The sequence below is a fragment of the Annulohypoxylon maeteangense genome, assembly GCF_022496945.1.
Source record: "Annulohypoxylon maeteangense strain CBS 123835 unplaced genomic scaffold GGS22scaffold_4, whole genome shotgun sequence".
Taxonomy (NCBI): Eukaryota; Fungi; Ascomycota; class Sordariomycetes; order Xylariales; family Hypoxylaceae; genus Annulohypoxylon; species Annulohypoxylon maeteangense.
The window spans coordinates 1,086,741-1,113,090 of record NW_025953251.1 but is presented as its reverse complement, the minus strand read 5'-3'; the positions used below and the strand labels follow the sequence as shown (position 1 = coordinate 1,113,090).

Here is a 26,350-nt window from a genome sequence, read left to right as displayed (position 1 = left end):
TATGGGCATCTTATTCAATCACTCGTTTTCCATGAGTGTCCATTTCTTCGCTATTAGGGGTCTTCATGGATGATATCATATTGTAACTATGATGACTTCAAGATAGACTGTATCTAGGTAATCATGTGAGTTGCTGGTCTTTATATGCCTAGATAGGTACTTTATTGTGGTACACTTGCCTACGTTGAAAACAAACTGACAACTATCAGGGTTAATTAACACGTTTTGTGTAACTCCATCGAGGCATCTTAAGTCATTAATTGAGATAATTATAATCAGGATCTTGGATAAGTAAATATAGTCATTAAATTACGATCGTACAAACATGCCGATTCCGCCTTATGTGAAGGACCAGACTGAGGTTGTTGACGCCATCATCGATCAACATTCCTAAACAACTGCACATGTGGCTGAATAATATAGATATATATGTCGAAGTAGCATTCGCTGCTATCGGGCTTGAGTCGAGTCTTCGGTACCGTCGCACAAATGCTCTTTTGGTCAGCGGTCAAAAGACCTGACCTGTCATTTATATCAAATACGTTCCAGGGTCGATCCCATAAGCAAATCCATGGCAACCCAAGGATAAATACATTACAGGCTACTACGGTGCCCTGTAGTATTTCTAGCGACGCAAATAGTCTTGCTGCACACCCCGCCTCGTTGCAGCCCCATTGCAACCCTGGACATATGAAGAGAAGCAGGCTACGTCTAATGCCTGCACTTCCATTAAGGTGGCGTTCTAGACGAGCCAGTAGTAAGATAGCATCTTCATGCTAATCGCTCTATTTGGAGCCAGTGTGCCAGCGTACTCCCTGAAGAAGAAACTGCAAAAATCTCGCGAGCGAGTGATGACACATACATAATTGCGCTGCCGATACTAATCCGGAACCTCCTATCCACCTGTCCCGGAATAGGAAGATGAGCAGGAGCAGCCGCCGTATCAGAGCGGCGCAGTGTCCCGGCCATACTACGATCCTTCCGCCCCCTTTCCAATCGGTAGATTCTCATAGCCCCAGTAATCACCACCCATAGGCGCTACCCCCCGAGGAAACCCATGGCATATTGCGACCTCAGATTTTTTCCCTCCAAGGCAAGTTAGATCAGATGTCAGGTCAGATCATATAGATATTCGCCCGTTTAAGGTTAACCTGCCATCGCGATGTTATTTGATCCTCCGGGTAGCCCTACCGGGCACGCCTAGGCCAAACCCGCCCCCATCTCCCACAAAAAAAAACTTCTTTTCCCGTCTCCTACCCATCGATGTCGAGCCCCCCATCACCCCGATCGTCCTAACCTATGTCCTTCACGCAAAAACGCCACAAAACGTAGTGCTTCACTCCGTGTTGGCTCGACGAAAACGCCCGACGAAAACCAGCGTAGCATAATGGCGTCCCTACGACTCCTCCTCCCTATCCTCGGATGTCTAGCTCTCACCATCGCCGCCACGAGCCTCCTAACCTACGTCCCAGAATGCGCACAAGACTGCGTCACGAAGTCCCTAAACGGGACCTGCGCCGGGCCGGAAGACTCGCAATGTCTATGCAACAACATGCGGACCATCGGGATCGGGTCGGTATCCTGCGCATCAGCAGCATGTGGCAACTCCACAGAGCAAGTCGCAAGTGAGTTACTTATATATTCCACCACATCATCAACACCAACAGCCCCAGAACTAAACCATTACGTCCAGCCGAACTCCGGTCCGGGTACGTAAAATACTGCAGCGCGGCCGATGTCTCGGTGGCGCCGTCGGCGACCGCGATACCGAGCTTCGGATGGGGTGCCGGGGGCTTCGGGGGCGGCTCGTGGGGATCAAGCGTAACGGTAACCGTAGCGAGCACCGCAACCGGCATGTCAACAGCGACTACATCGTCCACAACCCTCGCCCCCACAGGCGAAGCCGAGAACTCACCAAACGCGCCAGCCTCAGGAGGCGGTAGTCACAGCGGACTAAGCGGCGGCGCCATAGCCGGAATAGCCGTCGGCGGCGTGATCGGGGTGATCTCAATCACCGGGGGTCTCCTACTCTTCGCCTTCCGGCTCGGGCGGAACCACTCGCAACGGAAGAAAGAAGAGGCCGAGGCGGAGACGGGGGGCCAGCAAGAAAGCGGCAGCGGCAATGGGGGGCCGAAACCTGATTCTCCGGCTAATAATACGGCGGAGGCCGACAAAGTGCAATTAGAAGGCAAGCCGCTAAGCGAGCTGCCGACCGAGTACACGCTATCGGGATTCGAGCGCATAAGAGAACTGCCGACGCAAGAGCGGCCCGCGGAGCTCTGCGCCAACGCGTTGCCGCGGTATGCGGACATCGAGACCCCGATATTGCCTCGTGCGCTGTCGAGGTGATGATGGTCATAGGAATATGCAGGTCTGTCGAAGACCAGAAGTAAATAATACAATAAAAGTGCCGGGGAGAGAGAGAGAAGGGGCTTCCGAATATTATAGGCACTTCACCTACCTAGTACCTACGATTGAGCGGCATATACACGGCTAGCCGATTCGAAGATCGATGGATCGACGACTTGAACGGCTCATATCCCCGGACAATGACCCGAACGTAATATAAGCCCCAAACGCGCCCTCAATGAACATCCACTAAATCGCTCTCTTCTAGTAATCTAAAAGGATCAAGCCTTCTACGAGTTTTATGGAGTACTCGTGAGATGGCACACCACATCCGAAACTAGAAAGGCTATAGGAGAGACGGGATAGAGGTGCAAAATGGAAGTAATTGCCGACAACGAGCAGTTCGATGGAGGTGGAGTTAACCTTATCGGGGTGGTGGTTAAGTTGCGATTGATGGGAATTACAGTAGACATGAACTACTGGTTATTGTATATTATGTATGGACGTGAGCCGGGGCCGGGTGACGTTGTGGAAAGGTTGGCGATAGTAACTGCGAAAACGACGAACTTCGCCGAGGTAGATAATGAAACTAATCACAACTATCGTCTGATTCTAGAGGCATACTATTGCACATGTACTTAGTAGCTTGCAGCTTCATGATACGTGCAGTTGAAAGCATAGACAAGTAGAATTTTAGTAACTAAAGACTCAGCTTTGTGACTCTGGCTGTAGTGGCAAATTAACAGCATTTTACTTCCTGTGCTTCACTAAGTTACACACGAGTCACGTACTAAACCCGAAACCCCCTAAACGCCGGTCCTTCAATGCCTCTAGCTTTTACTCTCTCGGAGATGTCGAGGTACCCACTTTCCAGGAGCACCGGAGGGCTTCAGAGGCTCAGCGGGAGCCTGTGCCGATGCATTATCCCTGTCCCGAGAATCTCGGGGGCCCCTCGTGTCTCTAGTGTCTCGAGAGTCTCTAGTGTCCCTAGAGTCTCTGGCATCACGGGAGTCTCTGGTATCCCGAGAGTCCTTAGCGTCCCTGGAACCACTTCCACCACCAGAAGGACCTTGGGCCACCTTGGCAGCCTCACGGTCACGCCAGGAGGACTTGGCTCCGACAAGTTGGAGACGTGGCGGCCCTGAGGAGCGCTCGTTGGAATCCGTGCGCTCCATGGGTGTGCTGGAGCGGCTTGGTGGCCCGTTGCTGCTCGCGGCAGGAGGAGCGGAGGACTTCGATGCCTCGCGATCACGCCAAGACGGTTTGGCACCGGCAAGTTGAAGACGCGGTGCTCCAGAAGGCCGGTCGTTGGAGGGCGAGTCCGTACGGTCCACGGGGGCCGCTTCGCGTTTGATTGGTGCGCGCTCCTTTTCTTTCTTTCTGGCCATCGCCTCTTCTTCTCGTCTCTGCTGGAGGGCAACCTTCTCCAGAGTTTCTTGGCGCTCCTTTTCTCGCATCTCCTTCTGCCTGGCCGACTCCAGGCGCTTCTCTTCGGCACGCTGATCCTGCTCCTTCTTCTCTCTCTCAGCACGTTCCTCTGCCTCTCGTAATGCCCTCTCCTTCTCTTCCCGCTCTCGTTTCTCCCGCAACTTGCGTTCACGGTATTCCTTCTTACGGGTTGTGATTTGCTTCTCAAGCTCCCTCTCCGCGTCACGTTGGCGCTTCTCAAACTCGTCGCGACGACGGTCATGTAGAGACTTCCTGAACGTCTCATACTGCGGCATGAGACGGCTTAGGCGATGTTTCAACTCAACGCTCTCCTTGTGCTTCTCCTTCGACTCACGGAGAGTCTCTTCTTTCATTTGCTCGTATGCGGCCAAGTCACGCTCACGTTGCTTAGCATAGTCGTCAGCGAGCTTCTTGACTTCCTCCTTCCTGAAAGCACGCTCAAGATGATCAATGCGCTTTCCGGTAATGCGGAGCTTCTCGTTGATGTCATTCTTTTCCCGCTCGAGTTGGGCAAGCTTCATGGCACGAAGTCGGTTGCTATCAAGATCGTCGATGTTCTCAAGATCAATGTCAAGAGCATTCGGTCCAATCTTGAGATCAGCAATCTGCTTCTTGAGCTCTTCTCTTCGAACACGATCTCTCTCATCTTTGAGACGCTTCTCCTCGCGATCTTTTTGCTCTTGAGCGAGTCGTCGCTCCTCGGCCTCTGCCAATGCTTGCTCCTGTAGACGCTTCTGTCTCGCCTTCTCCTTTTCTCTCTTTGCTTGGAGCTCAGAAGCCTCCTCCTTTCGCTTCTGAATGACTTCCTTGCGAGCTAGGGTTTCACGTTGTTCCTGCTCGGCGCCAGCCTTAGCTCTGGCTAGCGCAGCTTGCTGGGCCTCTAGCTGGCGTTGTCGGATAGTTGGATCAACATAGAAACATGTAGTGTACAAAGTAGTCGAAAGTCGACTAAGCTGCGACCGAACGATCTCCGAAGGAGTGCTTTGGAGGCGTTGCACAGATCCAACCGGGCTTTCGGCAGAACCAGCCGCCGATCCGGCATGGACGGCCTTCGAGGACGCGAACACATCCTTATCGAAATTGAGGATTCCAGTAGCATGATCCATGCGGATAGAAAGATCCCCCTTCTTATTACCGTTCATAATGAATTTCTCTATAGTTCCACGAGTGATTTGGAAGGGGTCTGGGAACTTTGCGAGACTCTCAACGAATGCTAAGTCAACAGACTCATACACTTGGGACAGTTGTTGAAAGAGTCGAGTTAGAATGACTTGCTGGAGAGGCAAGATGTACTTTTCCATTTCAGAGTCGGCGCCGATCTTGGTCAAGATGGGGGATATCTTCTGACAGATAGAGAGAGGGTGAAAGTCAACTTCGAGAATATTGTAGAGATCCTTGATCTCCGGGCGCGCACGCTTTAGGAGTGACTTAGAGAGTGCATCGCGGAACAAACCAGCACGAGTAGGCGCAGTAGACATGCCTAAGAGATGAGTAAGACGAGAATTCTTGTTCTTTTTAGCCTCATCGAAATCGACCATGGCACCCCGCGATCGCGAAGTGCTAATGACGGGAATGGAGAGAGCCGATAGAAGGACGAAGGAAGCGGCCTTTTGAAGATCGACATCCGTGGCGGATGGGTTATCAGATTTCTTGCTCTGGCCGGTAGCTACAAGGGCCGCGGACTGTCGAAGAAGAGTATAATATCGGGACCAAGCAGCAGCGTGGAACAAGTAGTTCTCACCAACAAGGAAGATACGAGTGAGTTTCTCGTAGTAGTTGGCCATCATAATGTTCTTTGGAGGACGCTTGCTGAGATTGAGGAGAGTGTGGATATCCTCGACACTTCGGAATGCTTCTTGCCAAAGTTCAAGCTCAACGGCGACATTTAATTGTTGAAAGCGGGTTTCTAGATGCCGCTGTAGGGTGTCTGGGTCGTTGAGGTTGATAGCGTGCATTTGGCTCGAATATTTGGCAGCGGTCTGGACATGATTACGTAGGAGTTCGCAGAGTCGTCGGAACTCTGTCTTTCGCTGATACTTGAGGCAAAAGTCGAATGCTTGCATGGCCGTGCTCTGATAGAGTATTTCCAATCTCGCATTGTTTCGCAGGATGTCGAGGACAGTTCGGTAAGCTTCCCAGAGGAACTTGAGCCATGGCGTGACGACCGCACGCTCGGTACGATCTCTAGATTGCTCGCCGGAGACTGTGGCCAACAGAATGGATTCGGGCGTCTCGCTGGCCTCTAAATCATCGATACTAGAGGTTGCAGTTGCCTCAATGCTTGACTGCAATTCATCCGCTTTCTTCTGTGCCTCTGTAACCTTTTCCGCGGCTAACTCGATAAACTTCTTTAGAACGAGCTCGATGGTGCTGATATTGGTATTCTGGGCGATATTTTTGTAGGAGTAGAGCGCATCCTTGGCTAGTTTTCCCTTCTTCTGTTCGACAGATAATTCGACTAGGAGGAGCATCACGGGCTCCAAGGATACGATGGGAACATTTCGCGAACGTTTGGACGTAATATGATCATGAAGAAGATTGAGGGCGGCAGGAGCCTGATTGACACCGATGAGCTCCTGAGCACGCTTGAGAACGTTCTCAGGCTTTTGATGCGGAGGAGGCGGCATCTTGGGCAATCTCCTAGATAAAAATGGCTTGAGGAGATCGAAGCGGCCGGGTGACGTTGGGTTAGGAAAAAAAAACCGCGAAGAAAGTCTGATGATGTGAAGATTTTAGATTTGTGCCACTTGTGTGGGTTTAGGAAGGCGAGGGGCACGGGCTAATTTTCGCAGTCACATGATTTTTAGTTTGAAGGGTAGGACCGTAGGAGGGATGGGATGCCTAAATTTTTAGGGATAGTACAACGTAAATCCGTTACTCCCGACGCGTGCACGTACCAAATAACGCAAAGCCTTATCGTACTCTTATCTCTATCTCGCAACGAGCCGACCGTTAAAGTTGTTTAAGGTTATGCTTAAAGCTAGGAATTAGGATCGATTCACTTTTCATTGATATTCGCCATCATATGTAATGATGTATACGAAATGACATCCTCATACACCATATGCCTGGTTCTTAAATGACCAGCGAACTTTGACAATTACACGTTGATGTTACAATCGGATCGAAACCTTCTAAACACCTACTAGGCTGCTAGGCATAAGTAGGCTATTGAGTAGGTAACTACCTACCTGCCGAACATATAATACTGCAGTCATCTATATGAGTAGTCGTTACTCAATTGTTTGACTTCCCGAACTTACTTGCCTCCTCAACTTACTCGAATAACAATCTAACAATCCTCTCACGTCAGCGCATCCGATCAAAGAAGAAAAAAAAACAAAGCTTCCCGATTGCCTGGATAACGAGTCCGTGAGGTAGTAGTCCACCAATCCCGGGATCAGACAGGTTAGTCCCCGAATTAGGGGGTACAGAATAGTCCTTTTACTTGGAGCCCAGGTAGTAATGCATACCTACCTAGTAGATAGTATTGGTTTGAATATCGACGCATATACCCAACGTGACATGATTATTTCGAACAGTTCATAGTTCATAGAATGATATGCTGCGATTGCTGTCTTGTTTAGGGGATTTTAAATAAAGCCCCGCTATCAATGAATAATACAGATTTTAATATGCATGTGTAAGGTAAGCCTTGCTTGGATTCTAGAGGGTTTCCAATTGCAGCGAGGCCTACACGTAAGATGCCTGAGTGGATGTGGATAGAATACCAGGTACCTAGTACGCATGTACCTCCTGAGTCCTTGACAGGTCTGGCCTGGCCGTGCAAAAGGGAGCCCTAAAGGGCCGCTGTCATTAAAGTTTAGTGAAGAAGACAACCAAAACAACCAGGGAAAGAGCTCAATTGATTCATTGAAATCCTGTGGCCAGTGCTCCAAAATTTATTCACTTTTAGCGAACCATCCTTCGAAACGGGTCCCAATTTCCCAATTTCCCAGCCTGCAAGAAGAGCCCTGGAAAGAACCCCATATTCTAATCCTTCTGGCCAATTGAGAGCGAGATAGGACTTTGCCCGGTGCTACGCCGTGGTTCAGTACTTTCGTTTTTCGTACTAACCTTAACTCGCCCAGCCAACTCTTCTTTTTACCTTATTCCCCAGCTTCCAGCCCATAGTCTCTCCTTCACGTCTTCTTACTCGACGAACCAACCACGTCCTGACGTCGCGCCCCCTTCGTCGCCTTCGAAGTTTAATCTATAAAACCTTTTCTTCTTAAGATCGCCTTGTTTTGTAAGTCTTTTTTCCAGCCTCTTCATCGCCAACTATCTCGATTGAAATAGTTCCCGATTTTCTGATCCCCGATACGGACGAATTGGAAATTGGCTTAGCTCCTTGCATCCCTCCCTTCCGATAGGGGGTAACGGGAGCAGTGAGACGCGAACGAGAATATACCCATCTCTACCGCTCGCGAGCCGATCAATCGCCAATGAGACATGACTCTTAGGAGCTTTCTGTACTGACTAAGGTTATGTCTTCGATAGAGATTCACGATTCTCAGACTGAGGGAGGCGCTGCAAGTGGTCCAAGCACACAGCCACAGCCCGTAGGAACTCGATCAGGGACCTTCGACTCCATCGATTCTTCCAACCCGGCCATCAATATGCCTCAATACACTTCTCGGGACGTCGGCGACCCGTCGCAGATCAAGAAAAACAAGCAATCTATGGCCGACCTCAAGTTACGACGCCTTACCGAGCTCAACAGCAGGCTACGGGAGGACTTAGAACGAGAGCGAATTCCCGTGTCGCAGGCAGCAAGAAGGTGAGAGGACACAGTCAATAGGAAAATCTAATCATGGATGGCTTAATTAACACGTCGCGCAGCATCATCGCATACTGCAATAGCACAAGAGATTACATGGTTCCGTCGGTATGGGGAGCCGTCCCCCGGGGAGAGGACCCGTACGCGCCTCCTCAGAACGGCGGATGCTGCCTGGTAATGTAAATTGGGGATACCACAAGCCAGCAAGGCCTGCTATAGGAGCGCACTACCTGGCCCATATCGTGTGTAATAACGTGTTCTGTGGGGTTTTCGTTGCGATGAGGCTTGTAAACTTTGGAACCTGATTTCAGCGATGGGCAGCCTTTTTGCTTCGTTCATCGACGCCCCGCGCAGAACTTAATTCTTCATACGCACACTGCTGAAAACGGGAGCTTTTGAAGGGAAAGATAAAAGCTAAACGGGGGATGGAAACCGAAAAGGCTATTACTACTACTACACTACTACTACTACAATACCCGAGGCTCGATCACTATCGGCCGTGTTACGATAATACAACAACCGACAATACTTCAATCCGTATATGTGTTGGTTGGTTTTTTCTGGACGGGCGGTCCATTACGGAGAAGAAAAGGAGTCCTGGGAAGAAACTCGTCAACATGTAATATTTGTTCGTTCATGACTGTATTGTTCTTCCGTTTTCCTTTGTCGACTCTGTCGGTACTCGATGAATGACAATATTTCCTTGTTACGATTACCATCTACAGTCTATTTATAAGACTCGCATTTCAACAGAACGAGTGATCGTCCAACCTGGATTCTGATATTGTGCTCCAAGTTTCATGTTAAGAATAGTTCATTCGGGTCCGTACAGCAGCAGTATCTACTTAATTCATTCTCCGCGATCCTAGTTGTAGATCGCGGGTAATGAGGCTAGCATGAAGGATCCTCCCATCTCTCCCTTTGGGACCTTTAATCATTCTCCCATCCATTCATATCTTACCCAATTCACAAGTTTATGGCCTCCAACTTTTACCGTGCAGATAAACTAGCGGTCTGACCAGAAGGCTGCTGACCTACCCAGTATGGTTCGCTCATACTTGAAAATGCCTATGGACTTTGGGGTGCTAAAATCTGCAGGCGATTGCTTACGGATCTAGCGTGCCGCAGAAACGGCAAATCACCTATTCGGTTCCGAAGACTCAAGGCGTCGATGTAACATCGCGGGTCTCGCCATTATAATCTGAGGGCGGATCTAGATTTTAGTAGCTTCCTAATCGACCCCCTAATATTATATCTAAAGGAGGATCTTCAAAGGTGGATAAGGAGCTAAGGAGGAAACAAAAGGTCGTTATATATAAAAAAATTTTGAAGAAAACTTCGATATGCGTGGAAAAGTTTTAGAGGCATTAATACGGCGTGGTATATTCTAAACGGGTAGGTGCCAGAGCTGAAAGACCGCCGCGAACCGTAGGCTTGGAAAGTATCGCCCAATCAGCGTTGACAGCACCGGTTAACTCAATGGTAGTCGCGAAAGTTTGAACAGCAAGTCGCAGAGCTCGGTTTGATCTTATCTTAGCTCATATCATTGAGCTCATGTATCTAGGTACTTCGCTTCAGAACATCGTCATAGCACCCCACGTCTAGTGAGCTGTCTGCAGTCACGATCCAAAAAGCATAGTTAATTGTTATACTTACCTAAAGCGATACTATACAGGTAGTTGTTTCCAAGGTTCTATTCTCTACCTAGTACCTAACTACCTAATCATGGCGGAGACGTTCACCACGACTTCAGCCGGCGCAGTTCCGGACTCTCCATATCCGCTACCCCGTGTCACCATCCAATTCTGTACGCAGTGTAAATGGATGCTCAGAGCCGCCTACGTAAGTCTTATCCCATCAGCTCGTCTTCCGTCTATATCAAGAACCTCGTATTATAATCCCTCGTCGTCCCCCAATTCCTATACCCTCTGCACATTCCTTCCGGGATTCGTCGTTCCCGAGACCATGTCTTTGCTCTAGTGGCATATCACATCAGCCACCACCCCACGAACCCCGCCATCCGTTCTTATCACCGTCCCGTCCAGCCATAGCTTACTACTATCTACCTACCTATTCACACTTGCTTTTTCTTTCTTCTTACATACGTACGAATTACGTCGAGCCACGGCGATTACGTACGCATCCCAGCTAACACGAGCCCCGAAACCGCCTCAGTTCGCGCAGGAGCTCCTCTCGACCTTCTCGACCTCCCTCGGCGAAGTAGCGCTGCAGCCCTCCACAGGCGGGACCTTCATCGTCTCGATCGTCTTCGCGCAGCCTTCCCCTTCCCCCTCTCCCTCCTCCACCACCCCCACCCCCACGATCCAAAAACGCGTTCTCTGGGACCGCAAGACAGACGGCGGGTTCCCCGAGACCAAAGAACTCAAGCGACGGGTCCGTGACGCGATCGAGCCGGGGCGGAACCTCGGGCACGTGGACAGAGACTACGCCGCGCCGGCGCCGACCAATCTCCCCTCGCCCACGCGGGGAGAAGAAGAGGCGGCGCGGATGCGGGCGAAAGAGGAGCGGCGGGCGAGTCTAGCGAAGATCGAGAAGGACAATGCGCTGGGGCTGAACACGCACCCGGACGAGAATATCGGCGGGGCGTGCCGGCCGGGGACGGAGAGCGTGGCGACGAATGTGCGGATAGAGGCTGAGTGCGAGGACTGTAAATGAGAGAACCTACCCGTGGATTCATGATCGCCTATGTATCTTCCCCTCTTATAATGTGGAGGGAGAGGCTACATAGCAAGATCGATTCGATCTGTAGGATAGCTGTCACATCTGACAAGAGGTCGTTGAGAAGCTGGATATACTTGGGTAAGGACTTGGGTAAGTGTACAGATAGCAATACTCCACTATATTCTAGGGGTGACATAGGAACTGCTATTTAGGTGATGTAGTAGGATAGGTGTAATATATAACCATCGTCAAACAAAATATCCAGTTAAAGCAGTCCCCTTTTAGATAAGCCCCTGATATTTATGATTCAGCTAACCTCCTTCTCCCCCCTATTTTTACACTATCTCTAGAGGAGCTAATTCCATACTCCAAGTCAACGGCATGTCTAGAGAACCTGCCTACCTAGGCATACAGTCAATGCTACATATAAGGGTTAGTAAATAGGAACCTATAGAAAGTTAACACTAAAGGTCAAGCTTCTTCAACTGTTAGTACCCTTGCACGCAATGTACAGAAAGCAACATAAAAATTTATTAGTCGTATCAATTCACTTGACAACTAAACAAGGCAAAGCAGCAAAGCACGAACCGTGAGAGCAGATCATTGCATGAATTCGTAAGTTTCACGTCTCGGGGAAACAAAATTAACTGTCTAGACTTCTCCCCTGTCACCATGGCCACGCTGAGGTGGGCTGAGGACACTCGTGGAGACCATTCCAAATGAAAAACCTGATTTTATTTCTTTTCTCGTGTAATAACAACAACCATCCATCATCATCTCTTCTGTGTGTGTCATCCGTTCTGAGGTAAAGTGAGGTCACAAGGGCATGTGTATTTCGCGGAGGAAGCGGCGGGTCATAAAGGTTGTACTCGAGGGTCTGCATCATCAAAACGCCCGTTGGCGGTCGGAGGGTATTTGGTGCCGTTGGCGACGGTCGAAGGCGCAAGCAAGATTCCAATGGGATCGTTGGGCGAGGACAAAATCGAAGCTCGAGTACCGGGTGAGGTGTGCGTCGTAGCAATTTATCGGTTGCGGCCGAACCTAGAAGACGAGGAAGTCGGTATGAATACTCTTTCTGCTTAAGACTTGGATGATTGCTTTCTTGGAGATGCGAAACCGCTGCCTCCGAGGCCGCCATGGACGTACTTTTGTTTCTTCTCAGCAGGTTTGAGAATCTAAAAGGCGGCACGGTTAGCGAATAATTCAACACTGCATATAGCAGATAGGGGTTGGGGGGAAACAAACCTGGAAGGAACATAACAAGCTCTCGTCGACACTCATCATAGCACCGGCATTGTCGAATTCACCGCAGTAATTGGGCGCACTAAACAGGGTAACTAGTTGGCGCTTCGAGAAGAACTCGTACCCGTCTTCAACGACTTGATGGGCACGACAGATCAGGTCCATGTCGTGTTTTTGCAGGAACCGAGAAACAACGTCGGGACCGAACGTGAATGACACGCCACGGTCGTTCTCGCTCCAGCCTGTAATGTCCTTATCGGGATCGGACCATAATAAATCGCAGAGCAGGCCACAATCAGGAATCTGGAGCAATCATGTTAGTATTGGCTCGTGCCAATGCAGGCGGAACAAGAATGGTATTGGTTCGGAAGAGGGGTTATCTTACATCGGTTGGGCGCATGACTCGACGGATCTGCTCCATCGAGTTGAGATCGGGACTTAGGCCACCGTGCATGGTGAAGATCTTCTCGTCAATGATAGCGGCGATGGGCAAGCAGTTGAAGCAGTCGGTGAATGTCTTCCATAGCTTGATGTTGTAACGGCGCTTGCACTCGTCGTAGAAACCATAGATACGGTTGATGGACGCACACTCGTGGTTACCTCTTAGGATAAAGAAGTTCTCGGGGTACTTGATTTTGTAGGCGAGTAGAAGGCAGATGGTCTCTAGCGACTGCTTGCCACGATCTACGTAGTCGCCGAGGAAGAGATAGTTTGCCTCTGGCGGGAAGCCACCATATTCGAAGAGACGTAAAAGATCATAATATTGACCGTGGATATCACCGCAGATCTAGAGGGTGAAAAAAAGCCAAAAATATCAGTGGCTCGATTTCCACCGAGTGGAGGGTCCATTATATTATGGACAGGGGATTTGCATACCTTGATAGGAGCTTCTAGCTCGAGTAAGATTGGCTGGCTGATGAAGATCTCTCTAGCTTTCGTGCAGAGATATCGGATCTCGGTTTCCAAAAGCTGAACTTGCTTTCCAGGTCTGCTACCGCGCACCTCTAGGAGGCGGTCGATGATAGAGTCCAAGTCGACGTCGTGTTGGTCCGCCATTGTAGGTTCCAGACCTGCCAGGTAGTTGGCCGCGAAACTCGGAAGTTGTGAGAGATCAGGGCCCTAGGGTTGTAGAGGGCCGGGATCTAGGGAAATACGGTGGAGCCCGATATTAGAGAATGATGCACTTCTTAGGCCTACTCGTGCCTCGATGTATTAGCAAACAAGGATAATTATTGATACATGGAACAAAGAGAAAAGAAACTAAACGGTTTGGGGTCGATAAGATGGGGAGATCTTGGTAGAGAAGGTACAGAATACGACGGATTAAAGCTGAGGTGACGACAAGGAGAGTGGGGAAGAGGGGCCGCGGTGGATTATCAAAAACCAAAACCCCAAAAAAGGGAGACGGAAAAAACTCACGATGAAGTGATCTCAACCAGTGACGGAGCTTTCTAAAGAGAAAGCTTAAAAAATTCCCTGCTAAATTCAGGTACAAAGAGTCCGGTGGTGATCCTTTACTTTGGTATCTAAATCGTTTTTACAATCTCGATATGAAACCGAGAGTGCTTCGTCTCCTACTTGTTATGCGCCTTGCTTGGCTGCGAAAATGATCCCGTTGGTGCTTCGTAGAGGAATCGAAGTCGGTCGGCAGAGGGAAAATTAAAGGATATGCAATCTTTTTATTTTGAATCGTCGTTGTGTCGCTCTTATAAAAAGAAGAAATCGTAGTTCAAGATACTCGTATTGTTATTGATCGGCCCTATTTTAGGACTCGATGCTTCGCCGGTTGTGTGTATCAGAGGTCGTGTGAAAAGCCGTAGGGAGATGAAGAGTGATAGCGAAAGGATTTAGGAAGAGGAAGTTGACAATAGGTGTCGTTCGTCGCGATGGATAAATCGTCGGGGTGTCGTAAAAATGGCTGCACGGGATGTTGTTTTTGTTGGTGCAAAAACACAAAGCGCGCAATTCTAGGTGTTTTCTAATTGCCAGTCGGAGGCGATTGTCAAATTGTACGGGTACGGTAATGGAGACAACCCGAACCAACAGGTGTCTTAATAGGCGTTGGCTGATGCGAGTTTCAAAACAACGCGGAAAACCGGATCGTCTTTTTTTTTTCGTCGTGATGTAAAGTTTGGATGTGAAGGAGAACTAGAATTGTTCTCGCTCGCAGGTCACCGTAAGTAGGTTATGCAGGCCGCAAAAATACAAATGGCGATTAGAATTCGTGGTTGGGGGGGGAAAAAATAAATGTAACGGAATGCGTCGCCGTTGTCGCGGGGTGTCCTGGACAAGAAAAAAAAAATGAAGGGAGGGAAGGAGATGAAAAAGGGTCAAAGCCGATGGAAACGTCAGAAGAATCCAATCCGGCTCAATCAAATCCGCCAGAAGCAGACTCTACTATTGTTAGAGTCCTTAAAGTGGAGTGCATTTAGCATTGAAAAAAAAAGTCCTGGGCGTGTATGGAATTGCCCTGGTGCTAATCGGGCTCTACGGGCTCTTCAGGGCTCTCCAGAGCTGTGGTTTATTCTTCGACAGGTACCCGGAATATCTAAATGTTCAAGGAATTTAGAGACCTAAACAAACTAGAGCTGCTAAACCAAGCTGGGGGGCGTCTAGGAGAAGGAACAGACCGGGCAGGCTAAGGGGGGCTCGAGTGTCAATACGGTCGTATCTTGTAGGTCTAAGGGGAGAAGAATGCTAGGCAGGTGAGCAGGTGGGGTTTCAGATTTGAGATTCTGATTGGCGGGGTTGAGGCAGTGCAAGCTAAAAGCGCTAGGGACAATTGAGAAAATCCGTACCTACCTCGATACCCAATGGTACTTGGGTATCTATCCATCTCAAATGGCAATTACCAACCGCCAACGCGCTGAAAAGCAAGGAAGGCACGATACGAAAGGTACGGTTGTCCAACCAGGTTCGATATTAGATCGCATATCCGGCAACTGCCCGGTACATTTTACCAATTCACTAGTATGGTACTAGTACCTTAATGTCGTAAACTGCAGGAGCACTGAGTAGGTAGGTACATTCAATATCAAACATTCTGAGCCTAACTCTCGTCAACCATTTATTAAAACAACTCCAACATTTCCTAGACTTTATATATTGCTCCAATTTCCTTCGCTTGATTCTTGTCTCTTGTCACTGCAACTCCGAGCGATCTCTTTGTTTTTTTTCTTCTTCGGTAGTATGTTCGAGTCACGATACCCTAACCCTCCCACGAGCCGATTTGTGTACCAACCCTACCTCACCTAGTACTAATATGTATGGCAATGCCTAAACCTTTGGTCTTATTCTCTTGGTCTCACTCTCCTTCGTTTAACTGGCTCATTTCACTTGCACTCCATACTCATACAGATCGCCTATTTTACGGATTTGGATAAGAAGAAGATTGGCTGGTGTTACTGAAGAGATACTAAAGAGATCAGATCTTCAGGTATACTCCAGACACGCGTGGCCGTGTCTCCCACTTAAATCGTCTTTTATATGTTTTCTTACAAACTGCTACCAGCTAGCTTCATGTCGTTCAAAGTACCATACGCCTATTTGGCGGTTATTCCATAGAGCCACGCATTTATTAAGTTTTTTACTAGCCCACCGGGAGTTCAACACGGTGTTCGGAAAAGGGGGCTTGTCGCCTTCCGCAGATGGGACCTGGCACCGCTTTGTCTCCAACCCAAGAAGCCTTCAGTATACCCACGATTTGCTTAATCCACTCCAGTGGTGTCTCCGCCAAGTTCTATCAATTCTGCCATTCTTGTCAACTTGTCATTTTTGTCATTAGAGACTACGCATCGAAGCATCACGGCTTCTATAATATGTACGCAACGTTACTGTATAGCTGGCGAAGGTATGATTTTCCCCCAGATTTGATGGTTTGGCTAAACTTCAAACTGCCAAGGACAACAGCCGTACGGCACTTTGATGATGCAAGTCGACTTATATGTAAGAATCTTTTTTCCCCTTCTCCTTCCCAAGCCGGCCGCAGCATCGACTACAACCACCACGCTGCAGTATCAAATTTTTAGGATGTTATAAACAGCTTTCGGTCAATTCGTGCATGCATTCAGGGGTCAATGACGTGGAGACGTGGATACCCGTATAAGCAGGTGGGCAGAAGATACCCGATTCCAATAGCAGACGTCGAAGTAAGTAATTCGTAGGCTTTAACGATGCCCCAATTCATTTCCTTGCTAACATTGGCGAGGTCGGTTTCCAGACACAGCGTCTACGTTTCGGGTCGGCGATTTGAACGCCCTTGTGAAAGCGTGGCAGGTCAAGCTTTTGGTCCGTATCGATCATTCAGCTCTACATCTCTCGCTTCTCGTTTCTCATCTGTTAGAGATAAGAGATTACAAGATCAACCCCTTGCCGACGCCAGCTTTATTTTCTCATTCGTCCCCTCAGCCGCCTGTGGCTAACCAGTATCCCACACCGGTCGCCTCATCTAGAACCGAAACCACTACCAGGATATGGCGCAAACTACAGCATTACTTACAGCGCCGTCGTCAAGTGGTGGCTGATTTATAAGCGAGGAGAATCGCTTGTGCAACAGCCCACAACCGTAACCTCGAATTAGGTACCGTTTGATACCATTTGTAAGCTACAGTGAGCTCACAATTCGTGGAATATTATAGCTGGGTTATACGACAACGAACCCTTTTGCAGCATGACGTTTTGCTGTCTCTGATTGCGACAACCTGTTAGCCTTTTAAGGAGTCATCTCGCGACCAAGTCACATGATTGAGGTCTGGACGCAAGATATCGTCAGCCTCAAGCATGTTACTGTTGTAGGTTCGTCATGATATTGCTGATTGGTCGTGTCTTTGCGGTTCCTGACAAGTATGATGACTCAGCCATCACTGAATGCGCATAGACGTCTTGAACCCGAGAAGTGCCACGGTGACGTCAGCTTTTGATGAAGCAACCTTCAAGACACCGAGCCGCGATAAAGGGTCTTTACACAGATATTACGCATAAAAGACAAGGTACTAATCAATGTCACTTATCCGCGAAGCAAACCGAGCTGTAATTATCGTAAATCAGCACCCAACCGAGGTAACGGGAAGCCGGCAGACCGGGTAACATAGAACTCGACTCAACCGCCCCCATTCCCCCGGTTTAAAGCGTGTCATCATTGCGACGACATGAATTTTGTTAGATCTCAGAAGGCCACATTCCCACCGTGGGAATAAACCAATATTCAGGTAGAACAGCTTACATCTACAGCCTACCAATCCAGGGTTACTGGATGACACGTTGTAGGTTCCCTACCATCTGGGGATTTAATAAGTACTCGCAGAAGCGAATCAATTTCGGCTATCGATAATTCATCATCTTCCGTCTTGTCATGCCTAGCACAGCCGACGCGTCAAGATAGAACATATCACCAATGATATTAAACATTCGCTTAAACTCCGTAAGTCACGATTCCCTACCTAATGAGTATTTTCCTATCTCCCGCTCCCAAGAGATATTAGACGAGAATTATCCGCCAACGGCCCTTCCTCTGATACCGAAGGCGAAATGTCCGAGTTTTTCTCAACGTTGCCAAAGGAAATTTGCGTTGAGATATACCGCCTCCGGCTCCACTCGCCGACATAGAAAACATGTTGGCCAGGTCGCCAAAACATGTCTCGGCGACGATCCTCATAGCCCTACCAAGAAGTAGCCTTTTCACTACCGAACACTTAGAGCACATACTTAGGCTAGAATCCGACCGGGAGTGACTTCTCAGTGCTAGAGTCTAGTGAGCCAAATAGTCGTCGCCCAACAGTGCATATGTCTAGTGATGTCGCGCTCTAGTCTTCGCACAAGGAGAGTCTGGATTGATTATCACAGTGTGCGATACAATCATTCTAAGTATCCTTTCTAGTGTGGATTTAACTTACCTACCTAGGTAAGCTGGAGCTTTCGAATTACGGAAAGCGAGTGAGCAGAACAGAACCCGATATACCTCCGTTTAGGGGATCCGGTCATTCCGGCACAGACTCCGAAGCTGGCCCAAGCATTCAAAACAAACTTTCCACAAACATATTGTGATCGTTCTAATTCAGCAAAACCGCTCTCTCGATGGCGGCAGTGGTTGACGATTGGAAATGAGCTGTGTCGGCCCAGTTCCTTCTACCTATCTCACGATAGAATATACATTTGCGTACTCCGTGTGTTCAATTTGGGGAATATCAGGTTATCGGGGACCTAGGTCTCGACTTCAAGTCTTCCTTTCACGGCATTCTATTGCGGACGGTTGTGAGTATGATTTTTCTCGTGGAGATAACACCAACCTATACTTTTACTAAGATAAGCATTTACGACTGCTCGAAGGACAGGTATCTTGGCGGAAACCAGTAGGTTGCGCGTTACGGTTACAATCATAGGCGCCAATAATCGGTAATAGGATTCAAGGACCTCTTGATACTTTTGGCATATAACACGTGGAGAGGCTATATAGCACAAGCGATGGTTTCCAGTAACAAGAGAAGTGATAACCTCAATAGTAAGAGGTACAGAGAAGATAAATATATAGATATATAGCTAGACTTTCATCGGGCAGCCTCAGCGTGTTTTTATCCTTGAATCTACCCTTATCGATGGTCAACCTTTCTTCAGTTTATCTAGGTCAATGGCCATAGCTAAGTGTCATCATCTCTCGTTTCTTTGGTTCTAGTTATACGTAATGCCCATCTTAGCTTCTACACACTTGCCTGGTATCTATTTTACAGTCTCTCCTTTAACCGACATGATGATATGTATGGTATATAGGCTCTTCTTACATCGGCAAGTATATCACTTCAAACAAACATCTACTCTTTCTCACCTATATGAGACACAGTCAAAGAGGCAAGATGCCTAGGTAGACAAACAAGCCAACTCAATCACCGCCTCTATACCTATCAGTCTCATAGATACCTAGGTATCTAAATCGCACTTAACACCTAACTACCTACCCACCCTTTCATGAAGGCTTAATGGCTAGGTCTCGTAGCTCAATTGGTTAGAGCGTCGTACTAATATTAGGCTTGATAGAAATATTACGTAAATGCGAAGGCTGAGAGTTCAATTCTCTCCAGGACCATAATACTTATTTTTTGCCTGTCTATCACGATTTCTATCTAGGGGTAGTTCATGTAACTTAGTTGTGACTGACAACGCTAAATCCCTATAGATAAACCGTGCCGTGCCCTACGCAAATAATATCCCAAGAGAGAAGAAGAGGTTATGAAGCATAGGTCCTCTCCTGATAAAAGATACTTTACCTGCGCAAAATATTAGGCGACAATGCCACGGGGACTCGTTATTTAAACCAATATACTTTATCAACCCTGTTCAATCTCATAATCAACACGACCTTCAAAAAACCTAGCCACCGTGCTACATAGGGTAGGCAAGAAAAAAATATAGTCACGCCGTGGATCGAACACGGAACCGTCTCGGAGCTTACAGGAGACTGTAAACGAGAAATCATAACCTTTAGACCACGCGACTCTCATCTTGCGTTGAGTTCAGTATCGCAATGCTGATAGATACTAGTCACTTCTTAATAATAACTTATAACTTAAAGAGCAAATGAGTTTTCGCTTCGGTTGGTTGAAGTATCCACACTGACATCTTGAGGAAGGAGCTGCCTCTACCTAGAGCAAAGAACCTGGGTGCTTGTTGGTCTAGACTTCGGATGTTGGAAATGCCCAAGCAGGAGCTTCTGAGCAATATAGGTATGTAGGTACTCATAGGTACGTTGGAACGTCTTGCCAAATACTCCAATGGGGATGTGTGTGTCGGATGAATGCAAGTTTAACTAGATCATGAGAGGAAACATAAACCTCTGATGGCTTGGTATTAGGTGCGATGAGTAGTCTGAGTAGGCAGCGTGTATTTGCCTACGCTGGTTTGGATGAGTCAACCTATACCTAGCGTGTAGCTTGAGCCCCCATAGCGATGTTAGATCATCATGACTCCTTGCAATACCTACTAGGCCATAGCCACTTCTGTATGGTAACCACTTACACATTCAAGACATGCAATTGCCTACCAATCTATCCTCTTTTCCAACCAAATCACTTCAACCTCAACACAAAAACTCCTAAGAGCAATGAACCAGTAGTTAAGCTAGGTACTTAAACTAGTCTCTTAAACGGGCTCTCGCCATAACACACATAGTGAACCACTGTAATAGACCCGAGACGAGCCCAGAAGAGCCTCTCTAAAATCGAAAAATTCCATACGCACGCACGCACACACTAATAAACCCATCCACTTCTCTTACGCCTTTAGTACCTGGTAAAAAAAAGCGCCCATCGATCAACAAGGCTAGCATGTCTGTGGTGAAAAGTCGCGCCGACTCCCCCCCAACTCCGAAGCACATTCCCATCCGGCCTTCCTATAATCCACCGCGTGAAATGTGCTGCGTTAAAAAAAGCAATAGCCGATATAATGAACTTGACGAATGAACCTAGCCTGAGCCGGGTCCTCGAATTTGCAAATACAGTGTATGGGGGGAATCAAAGAAAAGCAAAAAAGGGGGATTAGAATATGAATATGAATACATTATTAAAGGTCCTCCGCATTACCGTCTCCTGGCAGTCGCCTTACGCTTCCTTGCCCTAGGTGTCGCCTTCTTCGAAGGGCTAGCGGTGACGGTAGGAGCTGGTTCTACCGTCTCGGCGGTGTTCGCTGGGGATGCCGTGATACTATCTTCGTTGATCTCCACACCGAGACCCTTCAGCTCATCTTCGTCAATCTCAGAAAGCTCCTCGCTAAGGCTACGGACAGCATCCCTTCCTTGCCACTGTTCCTGAGTAGCCGAGGTTCCGTCTGGTTCGAAGTCGTGTAAATACCACACGACGCCGCCATCGGTTAACGGATCAGGTGGTTGGCGTCCTAAACTCCCATTGGATTGCGGAGGTGTAGGAGGAGTAGGCTGCAACGAAGGCGTTGCACCCACGTAACCGTTTGTCGCCGGTGGTGTGTCTATTTCTTGCATACCATCAGCTAACAATGCCTCTGGTTTACTTTCGGCGACTGGCACTTCTCGGAAGGACAGAGTACTGGTGGTTGCTTCAACGCCATCCATCTCGTCCCCATTCAAACCAGATGTGTTGACTTCGATACTACCGCTACCACCAATAATGCCAACTCCGGTCATAGGAACATCCGCCAAGGTTTCTCCTGTGGCAACGGAGCCGTCCGCTTCTCCGCCAACGGTAATTTCTGGGGCGGACGAATCGACCATGATCACGTCCCGGCTTCGCTCAGATTCCCCATTGCCTTGATTAACGACTTGTTGTCGTAGTTCGAGGCTAGCTTCCATCATAGCCTCTAGTTCTTGTTTCATCGCCTCCGGCGGCTTGTGAGCAGCTTCTGACTCGAGACGAAGTGCCGTCTCTAGCTGTGGTTGAACCGACTTAAGAATTCTTTTACCCAGCTTCTTCCGATCCCGAAAATCAGAAAAGTCAGATTTGGACACGGCCGGGGCGACAAGGCCTGCTTTCTGTTGTGTTTCAGATTGCAACTTAGGCTCGGTGTTGATTCCGATATTGATTACCTCACAGAGGTCGTGAGTGAAAGCTAAGGTTGTGGTGTAAAATCGTTCATCGATTCTATTAGACAGCCTCAGCAGTCCTTCGTGGAACAGGTTCTTGTCTAGCCTAATGATATAGTTAGCACCCTATAGGAACCATGACTAATTGTTCGTTGACTTACGTGATAGCTTTCTCCACGATAGGGGGGAGCATCTTGTGAATCGGAAAGTAACACGTATCGACGAATTCTTGTTCCATTTCCGCAGCCTCGAGCTTGCTCTGCTCTCTCTGGACTATCGACTCCGATAAGGCCTTGAGCTGCTCCAAATCCTCGATAAGGGTCTGTGCAAATTCAATTCGTCTTGACAGCCGAGCCTTTCCGGAGGGACCCATAGCCGCGAAGTTACGTCGGGTGAGCTCCATGGAGGAAAATGATTCCATTTGTAGCTGCAAGCGCTTGAGCAATGCAGCACCACGACGCATCTCGCGTTTCAACGTCCAGTAACGACAAGCATCGCTAACAAATTCCTTGCGCTTAAGGAAATTGAATCGCTGCAGAGAGGCTTCAACATTCTCGAATACAGCTTGCGGTATGACGGGAGCTCCAGATGGTAACTTCCATATGGATTTTCCAGCCTGACCTTTCTTATCCCCGAGGACAGCAGAGAGCTTAGCACCGGTCATCTGGGATTCGTCTGGTGGGTGTTCAGTTATCGCATTCCGGTGCGACGCTGCAATAGTCATAGCTTTAGCTTGACTATTGGCCCATATGCGATCCTTCATTGTCTTTTTGTAGAATTTCTTGGCCTTTTTAGTAGCTCGAACTACGTCATTCTCCTTTGCATATTCGGAGGGACAATGTTTGTCGCAAAGCGCTTTCAGGTTTGTGCTCCCATCAAGAACATCCAAAGCCCCCGAACTATTCTTCATTTTCAAAAACAGACGAGCTCGTCTGGCACATGTTACGTGGAAGGCCTGATAACATACTTTGTTGCCGCATTGTATGCAGGCACCCATTTGCTGATTGCAGATGTAGCAGGTTAACTTCCAGCGGCTCTTCGGGACCTTATCCACGTCCATGACCGGCTCCATAAAGGTGTGGTTGCCCAATGTCACCTCTGGAATCCACATGGCGCAGAGCAAATGTGCCCATTTCGATGAATTCGTCTGTTTGAAAGCACCATCTGAGTTGGGGCAGAAAATACAAGTCTGACTGTTGTTAGCACGAGGGCTTTAAGTAGAGCGGGACTAAAGGAACTGACCGGGATGCCACGACCAATGAGCTGGCACTTCCGACAAAGCCATTGACCCTCCGGAATAAATGGAACGCCATAGCACTCTTGGTGGACCGCGAGATCGCATCCGTCACAAAAAACAATTGCGTTTGTGTTCTCACAGTCCCCATCGTCGCATATTGCGCACTTGCTGTCTTGTTCCTCACCCGCTTGAGGCTCGCCATTCACCGCTGCAGCTGAACTAGATCGGGGTCGGTGAGTCTGCGGTGGCTTTGGATTGGGCTTCGGAATTCTTTTTTCCAATGCGTGCCACTCCTTCTCGATCTTTGTAATGGTGATCTCGAAAACCTCGCGAGTAACCGGATTCCAACCCTGCGACTTTCTATGTGCATTATATGCCTCTAGCCACATATCATCTTGTTCATCCATGTCATATTCGACACGACCCAATATATTTGGCTGCGGCATCGGTTCTCCATCGACCTTGACAACAGCTGCCTGATCTGCTTCGTCCTCAATGTTTGCATCGCTCGCCTTGATCAATTTTCTATCCGGCCGAATGAAATTATCGCTCTCTTGGTACCCGACATTCATCATGGCCTTATCGACATATCGAGCTTGGCCAAATGTCTTGCTCTCGAAAAGCAATATGCGGTCTGTTTTTCGATAGGAAGGTTGCTTGAGATCGAGTTTCTCCTTATTATTCTGGCCATGGATGGGGAGAGGGGTAGGTGTATTTGGCGGCATTTGCTGATCTCCACGAGTTGCATATAGGGATTCCCCTCGTGGTAATCGGCCACCACGTCTCCTTGGAGTGGTAAATGGAGCGGTGGGAGTTGTGACGGTACTTATTATAGCGTTCGGTGCATTTAGGAGAGAAGAGCCTGTAGCATTGGGGTCCTTGGAAGGACTGCCAACATCGTTATTATCGACGCCAGTTATCTTAGCTAACGGTGTATCCGGTATTGGCTTTGCGGTTCCATCGACATCCTCGGCATGAAACATCATGAAAGTGCCATCTATATCGAGATTCGGGTGGAATTCTTCCCAGCCTCGTTCTTCTCTGGGCTTATACCCCTCGCTTTGGACGACCGCGGCTACTGCGGCTGCAGAACTGATCTGCATATCGTCGTCTGGCTGAATTCGGGTTGCGTGTCGAGTTCGGGTACTACGCTCGCGTCTAGGGTAGATAGCGGGGGATGCCGCACCGTTTTGCGAACTGTGTCGCGCTCTCGAGCGGCTAGTTGTCGCGATAGTCAAGTCGCCATTTTCATTGCTCGCATGATCGGCGAATCTGCTAGCACTTCCAGGGCCATTAGTCGTATATCGTCTTCGCTTCGAAGGAGGCTCTGTGGCGGCTACAATGCTGCCATCTCGGACGCGTCGCACAGTGTTAAAAGAGCCTTTGGGTCGACCGCGCGGGCGTGAGAGGGCTGATTGTCTCGGTGTCCTTGGACTCGGTGCCATCGTTTTTAGCGTATTCAGATGAATTATAAGGTGAATAATATGATGATAAGATGGCCCTAATCAGCGCGTCGCAAGAAGGAGGCGAGGGGGTTTATCATGCGGATCAAGTCGGCAAACAGGCATTTGAGAAGTATCAGTCAGATAAAACGAATGGTTCGCAATAACACTTGGGTGGTCGGAGTGTTCTTTGCTTAACGAAAAGTGTCGTTTTCTACAGTTGAAGTTGAGAAAAGATGGTTGAGAAAGGTCGAAAAGGTAGTCAGGACGCGCTGTTGAAGTCGGCTGGAGAAGTCGGCCCTAGCCCCTAAAAGGAAAAGTTTAACGCGCCACAGTTACGTAAGCTTAAAGTAGCCCCTCCCCACCCCGGACCATTATCAGTTGTGACACCCCGAATCCTTGGATGGACCAGTCATATTGCGTAGATCGTATCCACTTTATCACAGTTCCTTCAGATGAATCTATGTCATGTGCGCATTGAACCTTTGAAATATATTTTACTTTCACAAACAACACTTACCAGTACGAATACTCGACGTATAGAATATTAATATTAAACGAGGGTGACTCATACATTTGATTTTTTTCACATATTTGTACTTTCGAATTTGTCCTTCAATCAATTGAATCATAGGATTGTTTGCGAAAGGAAAGGATGATCTGGTATTATTCGACAAAGTAACTAGTAAGGTATTGTCCTCCTCGAGAAGACATCTACAATTCTGCGCACCAATCAAACACAGACACACATTCCAAAAAGGGGTGGGGTCTCACACATTGGCCCATTAGACCAAGGGGTAGCTTTCTATTTCTAGATTCTAGATTCAGCCCTACCGGGCGAACACCGAGTTTACCAAGTCATAGCCAATCTGCTAATTCGGTAGCGCCCTTGTTCCCAATGCTGTTCCTGACGATCTAGATCTTTCCCCGATCAAACATTTCGCAAATGCCGTCATACCGGGTCTATCGGGTCTACCGGGTCTGCATGCATTCCCATCGTGGTAGCTTGGCCCCCTTCGTCATTCTAAGTAATCACACCATCGAGCCAATCCAATCCTCGCTCCATTCGGGTCCTTGGTGTTTGTGTATACCGCAAGATCGCGATATTCGAGTGACTGCCCGAGATCTATCTCGAGTCTTAGACCATCGATCTTGATCATGTCAACCGGATTTCGGCTATCGGTCAACTTAATCTAACTGCCTAGGTAGATAATCCCTTGGATTGCTCTAGTGGGAATTGTTTTTCGAGATCCCACTAGTTCACTAGTCTATAGAAGTGGTTAATATTATATTTTGACTTTCTAGGAACCCATTGGATCCGCGAACCGAGATGCACTTCGTTGGGCAGAATATCGGCCTCGAGGTCGGCGGCCACGTTAGGCTTACAGCCCACGCCGCATGCTACCTACTATATGAGGTCACGATGCATATGATTTCGTGTTGATCACCAAGAATCCGCTACAATTAATTCTTAAAAACTTCTAATCGAGCAGCCATGGTAATTATATATAGGTATATTACCGAATTTCCATTTGTCTTGTAATGGGGCGAAAATTCATTGAATCCCATTGGACGTATATTATCGTGTCCAGCGTATCTTGATAAGTTCAGATATTTCTTACCAGCAGCGA

General features: G+C 48.3%; 6 protein-coding genes and 2 non-coding genes across 8 annotated transcripts; 4 read left to right on the top strand and 4 right to left on the bottom strand.

Moving 5' to 3' along the window:
• The first annotated feature begins 839 nt into the window (after positions 1 to 839).
• Positions 840 to 3,017, top strand: GGS22DRAFT_157003 (uncharacterized protein). Its single transcript, XM_047960444.1, has 2 exons — positions 840 to 1,625; positions 1,694 to 3,017. The coding sequence occupies exons 1-2, from the start codon at positions 1,388 to 1,390 to the stop codon at positions 2,347 to 2,349; spliced, it is 894 nt and encodes a 297-aa protein (XP_047821222.1). The 5' UTR covers positions 840 to 1,387; the 3' UTR covers positions 2,350 to 3,017.
• On the bottom strand, positions 3,018 to 6,534 carry GGS22DRAFT_156998 (uncharacterized protein). The gene has a single exon (XM_047960442.1). The coding sequence runs from the start codon at positions 6,423 to 6,425 to the stop codon at positions 3,180 to 3,182; it is 3,246 nt and encodes a 1,081-aa protein (XP_047821221.1). The 5' UTR covers positions 6,426 to 6,534; the 3' UTR covers positions 3,018 to 3,179.
• A 1,751-nt stretch (positions 6,535 to 8,285) lies between these two features.
• Positions 8,286 to 8,761, top strand: GGS22DRAFT_186215 (GGL domain-containing protein; the record flags this gene model as incomplete). The annotated part of the gene is made up of 2 exons (XM_047964422.1): positions 8,286 to 8,578; positions 8,641 to 8,761. 2 exons carry the CDS (start codon positions 8,286 to 8,288, stop codon positions 8,759 to 8,761), a joined length of 414 nt encoding a protein of 137 aa, XP_047821220.1.
• A 1,118-nt stretch (positions 8,762 to 9,879) lies between these two features.
• Positions 9,880 to 11,268, top strand: GGS22DRAFT_108622 (Rdx family-domain-containing protein). Its single transcript, XM_047957878.1, has 4 exons — positions 9,880 to 9,973; positions 10,065 to 10,189; positions 10,254 to 10,420; positions 10,754 to 11,268. The coding sequence occupies exons 3-4, from the start codon at positions 10,304 to 10,306 to the stop codon at positions 11,252 to 11,254; spliced, it is 618 nt and encodes a 205-aa protein (XP_047821219.1). The 5' UTR covers positions 9,880 to 9,973; positions 10,065 to 10,189; positions 10,254 to 10,303; the 3' UTR covers positions 11,255 to 11,268.
• A 501-nt stretch (positions 11,269 to 11,769) lies between these two features.
• On the bottom strand, positions 11,770 to 13,837 carry GGS22DRAFT_156990 (Serine/threonine-protein phosphatase PP1). The gene is made up of 4 exons (XM_047960441.1): positions 13,379 to 13,837; positions 12,888 to 13,289; positions 12,506 to 12,805; positions 11,770 to 12,435 (listed from the first exon to the last, which is right to left on the bottom strand). The coding sequence occupies exons 1-4, from the start codon at positions 13,556 to 13,558 to the stop codon at positions 12,340 to 12,342; spliced, it is 978 nt and encodes a 325-aa protein (XP_047821218.1). The 5' UTR covers positions 13,559 to 13,837; the 3' UTR covers positions 11,770 to 12,339.
• A 5,640-nt stretch (positions 13,838 to 19,477) lies between these two features.
• Positions 19,478 to 19,577, top strand: GGS22DRAFT_t38. The gene has a single exon. It is a non-coding gene; the product is annotated as a tRNA-Ile (tRNA).
• Positions 19,578 to 19,900: 323 nt separating this feature from the next.
• GGS22DRAFT_t34 lies at positions 19,901 to 19,987 on the bottom strand. The gene has a single exon. It is a non-coding gene; the product is annotated as a tRNA-Val (tRNA).
• Positions 19,988 to 20,967: 980 nt separating this feature from the next.
• On the bottom strand, positions 20,968 to 24,983 carry GGS22DRAFT_108511 (bromodomain and PHD finger-containing protein). The gene is made up of 3 exons (XM_047957877.1): positions 23,283 to 24,983; positions 22,202 to 23,229; positions 20,968 to 22,146 (listed from the first exon to the last, which is right to left on the bottom strand). The coding sequence occupies exons 1-3, from the start codon at positions 24,720 to 24,722 to the stop codon at positions 21,066 to 21,068; spliced, it is 3,549 nt and encodes a 1,182-aa protein (XP_047821217.1). The 5' UTR covers positions 24,723 to 24,983; the 3' UTR covers positions 20,968 to 21,065.
• Positions 24,984 to 26,350: the final 1,367 nt, after the last annotated feature.